The sequence below is a fragment of the Coenobita brevimanus genome, chromosome 2 (genome assembly GCF_032717465.1).
Source record: "Coenobita brevimanus isolate Jiangsu-jjx chromosome 2, ASM3271746v2, whole genome shotgun sequence".
NCBI classification, from domain to species: domain Eukaryota; kingdom Metazoa; phylum Arthropoda; class Malacostraca; order Decapoda; family Coenobitidae; genus Coenobita; species Coenobita brevimanus.
Window position 1 is genome coordinate 37860980 of NC_136955.1, and position 6708 is coordinate 37867687.

At 42.6% G+C, this 6708-nt stretch overlaps 1 protein-coding gene across 1 annotated transcript; it reads right to left on the reverse strand.

Annotated features, from left to right (window-relative positions):
- Nucleotides 1-2938: 2938 nt before the first annotated feature.
- LOC145392316 (uncharacterized) lies at nucleotides 2939-3706 on the reverse strand. The gene is made up of 2 exons (XM_080266743.1): nucleotides 3488-3706; nucleotides 2939-3259 (listed from the first exon to the last, which is right to left on the reverse strand). Exons 1-2 carry the CDS (start codon nucleotides 3704-3706, stop codon nucleotides 2939-2941), a joined length of 540 nt encoding a protein of 179 aa, XP_080122869.1.
- Nucleotides 3707-6708: the final 3002 nt, after the last annotated feature.

Here is a 6708-nt window from a genome sequence, read left to right on the forward strand (position 1 = left end):
AACTGGTTCAAGTGATGGGTCTACGTCAGACACTGGCCTGGAAACATCTTTTATTTTTCAACTGAGACCAAACATGTAGGAAGGGTTGAGGGTAATGCAAGATCAAGTGCTTCAGTTCTGAGAACAGTCAAAGTTAAAGGCCCAGGGCAATGTCAGAGATCTTCCTCTTCTTCTTCATCAGCTTTATTTACCCATCTTTATATGGGGTCGCTGTTCTTGATGAGCCTCTTCCACGTGCCTTTATCACCTGCCATGTTGGTATCCAGACTCTTCTCTCTCATATCCGCCACTATGCAATCTTTCCACCTTATCTTGGGTCTTCCTCTCCTCCTTCCGTGTACTTCCATATCCAGTGCTCTCCTCTCGTCACTTTGTCCATTGCTCCTTAAGACATGGCCGTACCATCTAAGTTTTGCCTCTTTCGTCTTCGAAACCTCCATCACCTTCACTGTTCCTCTGATCCTTGCATTGCTGATTCTGTCCTCCCTTGTCACGCCACACATTCATCGCAACATCCTCATTCTGCTACTTCCATCCTCCTCTCATTTACTTTCTTCACAGGTAGTGCCTCTGACCCGTATGTCATTGCTGGTCATACCATAGTTTTGTACACCTTCCACTTTAATTTCACTGGCATTCTCCTGTCACACAACACTCCTGAAACAGCTCTCCAACTTCTCCATCCTACTTGGATTCTTCTGATTATTTCCTTATCTTCACTACGACTGCTGATAGGGTGGATCCCAGGTATTTAAATGCATCCACCCTCTTCAGTTCCACACCATCCAGCCTAATACTTTCACGTCTATCGTGCACCTGCTTTGTACACATCATATATTCTATCTTTGTTCTATTTATTTTCATTCCTCTACTCTTCAGTGCTAATCTCCACTCATCCAGTCTGCGCTCTATCCCTTCTTTTGACTCACCAAAACCACATCATCGGCATACATCATGTCCCATGGTGTCCCCATTCTTACATCCTCTGTCAACACGTCGAATATGATGTTGAAAAGGAAAGGGCTCAGTGCAGAGCCCTGATGCAGCCCCACCTCCACTCCAAAACTGATCGTCATGCCTGCTCCACTCCTCACTCGCGTCTTAACATTCCTGTACATTTCCCCTACCAGTCTTACATATTTTTCCGGTACTTTTTTCTCTCTTAAACATCTCAACTCCTGTCTCAGTATTCTATCATAGGCCTTCCCTAGCCCGTAATCACCCGACTTGTCCAAGATGCCGACAAGAGGGCTATTTTGCCTCGTGGACAGGATGGTGTTAGGCCTATGAGGCCGGCTGCCCATGACATCTCAGTTTGAGATGAGCTCCTGCCGTGTGAGGTGCATTCGTGTGGTTCCTGTCTCTACCATTGAGTTAGTGCCCCATTATCCGGAATCCCAGACATGCCTGGTTTAGAGAAACATACCCTTCATTGTGCAACATTCCAGACAGCAACCCGTGTGGGGAACATGGGACGTGTGGACTCCACGTGTGCCAAGTTTCAGCGGCATACCTCAAGACTGAGGCTGGCTGCGATCCGTAGAAGATAAAAGTCATTTTTTCTCCCATTTTTGACTTCTTTCATTTTCTTCCTCTCCTATGCTAGTTTCATTTCGAAATGTAAGTAATAGATAATTTACTTTAGAAATGCATGTATTTCATATAAGAAATATAGGAATAAAATTTTTGCAAATTTCTATAAATATTTTTTTACCCACAAAGTTTGTCCAGAATCCTGTACATGCCTCGTATTAACGTAAGATTCCTAGGTCTGGTGATTAAGGGCTAGATCTATAAACACCATATGTATTTCTTTCTGTCTTTCTCTATTCTTTTCTGCCATTTGTCTCAGTATGAACATTGGGTTCGTTGTTCCTCTTCCCGGCATAAAACCAAACTGACCTCTGGCCACCTCCACCTCCAGCCTCAGTCTCTCATCCAGTATCCTTTCCCAAACCTTCATTGTGTGTGATAGCAGTTTAATTCCACGATAATTCCCACACTCTTGTACATCTTTCTCCTTGAAGATGGGTACCAACACACTCTCCCTCCACTCATCTGGTATCTCTTCCTGCTCCTCTATCTTGCACATTAAATTCCACGACAAATCCACTCCCGCTTCTCCCAGGGCCCTCCACGCCTCCACCGGGATCTCATCTGGTCCACTTTCCTTGTTGTTCTTCATTCTTTTAAGTGCTCTCACCACTTCTGCTCTCTCTACACATCTCGTAAGACCTAGGTATGGTATTCCATCATCCTGATGATCCCGTGGGTTCTCCTCATTTAGTAGGCCCTCAAAGTACTCCTCCCATCTCTCTTGTACCTTCATCTCATCGATTAGCACCACACCATTTACATCCTTCATCTGCTTCACATGATTAACATCCTTTGTAGACTTGTACCTAATCCTTGCTATCCAGTATATTCTCTTCTCTCCTTCAGGTGTTTCCAGTTCCTCATACATATCACGACAAGCCTCAGCCTTAGACCCTGCCACTGCTTTCCATGCTAACTTCTTTGCACTTTTATACACCATCTTCTCCTCCCACGATCTGCTTTGCTCCCAATGCTTCTTTGTTTCCTTTTTCCTTTTTAGTGCATTCTTAACGTTTTCTCTCCACCACCATTCTTCTGTAGTTGTACGACGCTTTCCCAGTGTTTCTCCAAGTACTTCTCTGGCCACTCCTCTCACGGTTTCTGTATTGTCCTTCCACCAGTCTTGAACTCCCTCTATATTTACGTTCACCCAGTCTAGTACCTTAGTCTTGAACTCTTATCTCTTCGCTTCCTCCTTCAGAGCCGTCCATCGAATCCTCTTCTCATACCTCCTCCTTCCTTTTCTTGGTCTTTTTAGCCCCACATCCATCACTAGCAGCTGGTGTTGTGGTGCTGCGTGATCACCTGGTATAACTTTACAGTCTTTTATCTCTACCAGATTTCATCTTCTGGACATAAGGTGGTCTATCTGGGTAAAATTTCCTCCACTCTTATACGCGGTGATATGCTCTTCCCTCTTGCAGAAGAAAGTATTAGCAATTGCCAGGTCAAAGGATATGGCCAGATCCAGTATCCGTTCACCCTCTGCATTTACATTTCCAAGCCCATGGCCTCCATGTATCCTCTCAATTCCTTCATTATCTGCTCCAACATGTCCATTCAGATCTGCGCCCAGCACCACTCCCTCCTCCACAGCAATTCTCTCCATGTCACTTTCTAGCTTTCTCCACAACTCTTCATTTTCGTCATCTGTTGATCCTGTCTGGTGCATATGCATTAACCACATTTATTATACTAACCTTACTGTTATCAACCGATCTCCTCCTGTCGCCACTTCAGTCACATATTCTTTCATTTCCTGCGACACCACTATTCCAACTCCATTACTTCCCTCTGCAGTTGCACTACTATAATAAAGTTTGTATCCATCTCCTAATTCCTTCGCCTTGTTGTCCTTCCACCTGGTCTCCTGCACACACAGTATGCTCACCCTTCTCATCTTCATCAGCTCCACCACCTCTCCTTGACCTGTCAAAGTCTCAACATTCAGTGTTGCCACCCTCAGGGCAACAGGAGCTCGCTTCTTTAGCCGTGGTCGCTTATGGCACGGTAGCCCTTGCACATTCGCAGAGGTCGGGCGATGACTTTGTGCGTCGCTTATAACGGGGTACTCCCTGACATGATCCACTATTCCTCGGTTGTGGCTCATCATGGTTTTGGCTTATATTTTACTGGCCGACGGCCCTTTTTGACGCCAACTCTCCTCATTTATCCGGGCATGGGACTGGCATTGAGTTGTGCTGGCTTGCACCCCCTGTGGCTGGGTTAGGGCAATGTCAAAGATCGATGACGGTATATTACTCTTGACGACATAAATGAAATTGATTTAATCCAGGTTTAGTTAACATTGTTGTAACAGTTAAGGGTCTGCCAAGGAGTAGGTATATTGTGTTTTCAAACAATGTCAAAGGTGAAGGTCACAAGGAAAAGTAATAAGTCATGATCACTGCAGAAGATATGTAGTTTTCATCTATTAACCACAATTGGTGGAAGGGTTCAGTGTTTGAGAGGAATAAAGTAAACTGATTTTGAGAGCTGGCTGTCCACTAGGCACTGAGAGCAGTTGGTGGACGCGGGTATTGTACTCTATGAATGCTCCTTTTTGTTTCATTTAATAATAATAATAATAATAATAATAATATTAATATTATTATTATTATTATTATTATTACTATTATTGTTACGTACCTGTCCCCACACCGCCACAGGCTCCAACAGCAGTAGTACAGTACAGGAAGAATGTTGCCCAGTGAGATGTTCTTCCTATGGTCAGCCTTAGGTGTACAGTACACAAGATCAGCTGAGGCGAAAATAAACACTGGCTCCTTAAAGTTCACTGTCTTTATTTTCCAAATCAATCAATCAATCAATCATTTCCTGTGGCACCCCACGGGATGCACAAGGCCTCGATGAACTCTTCCCACCAATATTTGTCTCTTGCCATCTCCTTCAGGTCCCACCAACACTCCTCTCCTTCTTCTCTTTTCATTGTCCTCAACCAGGTTTCCTTCGGCCCACCTCTACCTCTTCTTCCTCTAGCAGTCCACTCTGGCACATCCTGTATTAAACTGCTTTCTTTTCTGTATATGTGTCCCAGCCATTTCCGCGAAACAGTCTCACATATTCATTAACTGGTTCCACTCTCGTAATATCCCTTACTCTTTCATTTGTAACTGTCTTGCCACTTTACCCCAAGAATCCTTCTCAGTATCTTAATCTCAAATCCTAATACTTTCTGATCTGTTGCAATTGATTCATGCCCATAAATAACAGTTGGTCTAACCATGGACTTGTAAATTTTCACTTTAGTATGTACCGAAAGCATATTATTATTCCAAACAGATTTCAACATTCCAACAGCTCGCCAAGTCTGTCTAATCGTCTCAATTTCATTGTTTAATGATCCGTTGGATGATAGAATCGTTCCCAGATATTTAAAGTTTTCTACATTCTTCACCGCATTATTACCAATTGCACAAACGATTTGGTTCTCCACGTTCATATTAATAATTTCAGTCTTTCCATAATTTATTACCAATCCCACTTTTTCTCCTTCCTCCACCAGACAATCAAGCACCTTCTGCATCTCGTAAATGCCTCCGCAAATCAGTACAATATCATCAGCATAGTCCAAATCCATCAGCTTCTTATTTTCCTTCCGGTTAGTTCCTGCACCTGTTCTCCTTACAACCTTTCTCATAACATAATCCATAACCAAAACAAACAGCAATGGCGAAAGAACTCCTTGAATCACGCTTGACCTAACTTCAAATTGATCACCCAAAGAACCATCCACCATTACCTTACAAAAAGTACCTTCATGAAGGCTTCTAATAATATTTATAAACTTTTCTGGTATACCATAGAATCTCATAATGTTCAAAATAGCTCCAAGTGAAACACTATCAAACGCCTTTTCAAAATCCACAAAACACATACTAAGTGGCAATTTCTTCTCACTAGCTTTTTGCATTAGATGCCTTACAATAAAAGTCTGATCATTACAACCTCGACCCTTTCTAAATCCCGCTTGTTCTTCTCTTAAAATTTTATCAATTACTGGCTCTATTCTGTTCAACAAGATTTTGGAAAAGACTTTTGCAACTACAGGTGTCAAAGTTATCCCTCTCCAATTGCCACACACACTTAAATCTCCCTTTTTTGGTATTTTTTTTTCCAAATAATTCCATTAATTCTTTCCAACTTCACTGTTCTCACAAGCGCTGGAACTATACACACTTTACTAACTGTTATTATACTTAATGCTTAACAACACTTCAAAGTTATTACACTTAATGCTTGCCACTTCACTGTTTTCTTAAGTTCCATTGATATACAAACTTCAAAAACCCGTCACTGTTTGCCACTGTTTTCACAAGTATCAAAAATAATCTTCACTGACAGCAATTGTTATTGGTCTGACTGTAATTTTGGTGCCTATCTTAGGGGTTTAAAGTGAAAATTTCTCATGCCATCGACTCTTCTTCCGACAAGGGTTACTTCGCTTGTTGAGTGCATTGTGCTAGTGAGCTTGAAACACTCTTTGTCCATCCCCCTTATTGATATGTATGCCCTGAAGGAGGTGAGTTATAAACTCGTAGAAGTTATATACTCCTGATGGCCTGCTGGATAATGTAATACAGTCTCTTCAGGCATGAAGGGATGGTACTGGATTGATTCACTTATCTTGGAGGTGTGGTTCATATTTTTGGTGGTTGAGACGGTGAGGAGAGATATGTGAGAGAGAGGGGTGTGAGTTGGGAGCAGGGCAGTGAAATGGCGGGGGATAGGGCGACGTGGAGGCGATTTATTTGTGGCCACCCCGAACGGGATTGAGGCGTCTGGCAATAGATAGATAGACAGAGACAGTGAGATCTCCCGTCATATCGGCCTGGCAGATTCGGTCACTGCAAATGGCGTTGTCGATATTTATGGTGAAAAACGAAGATTTGCATCGTCATAACAGTTGTGTGGTGTTTGTTATTTGGTGGCTGTGAAATATGGACCTAAGCATTGTTTTGGAGAGACGAATTATTTCATTTGATAAAAAGAACGTTGGGAGAATCACTGGATATCTAGTGGTAATCCTACGACCAGGTGCATAATGATCCACTTCTTTATGAAATAGTAAAGGCCTATTACATGCATAAT

Bases quoted from the DNA above. Each gene is read 5' to 3' on its own strand.
- LOC145392316 (XM_080266743.1), bottom strand. From the start codon at position 3,706: ATGAGCCACAACCGAGGAATAGTGGATCATGTCAGGGAGTACCCCGTT. The intron at 3,260-3,487 runs GTGAGCATACTG...CATATGCACCAG, and splicing joins AGCTGATGAAGATGAGAAGG to ACAGGATCAACAGATGACGA.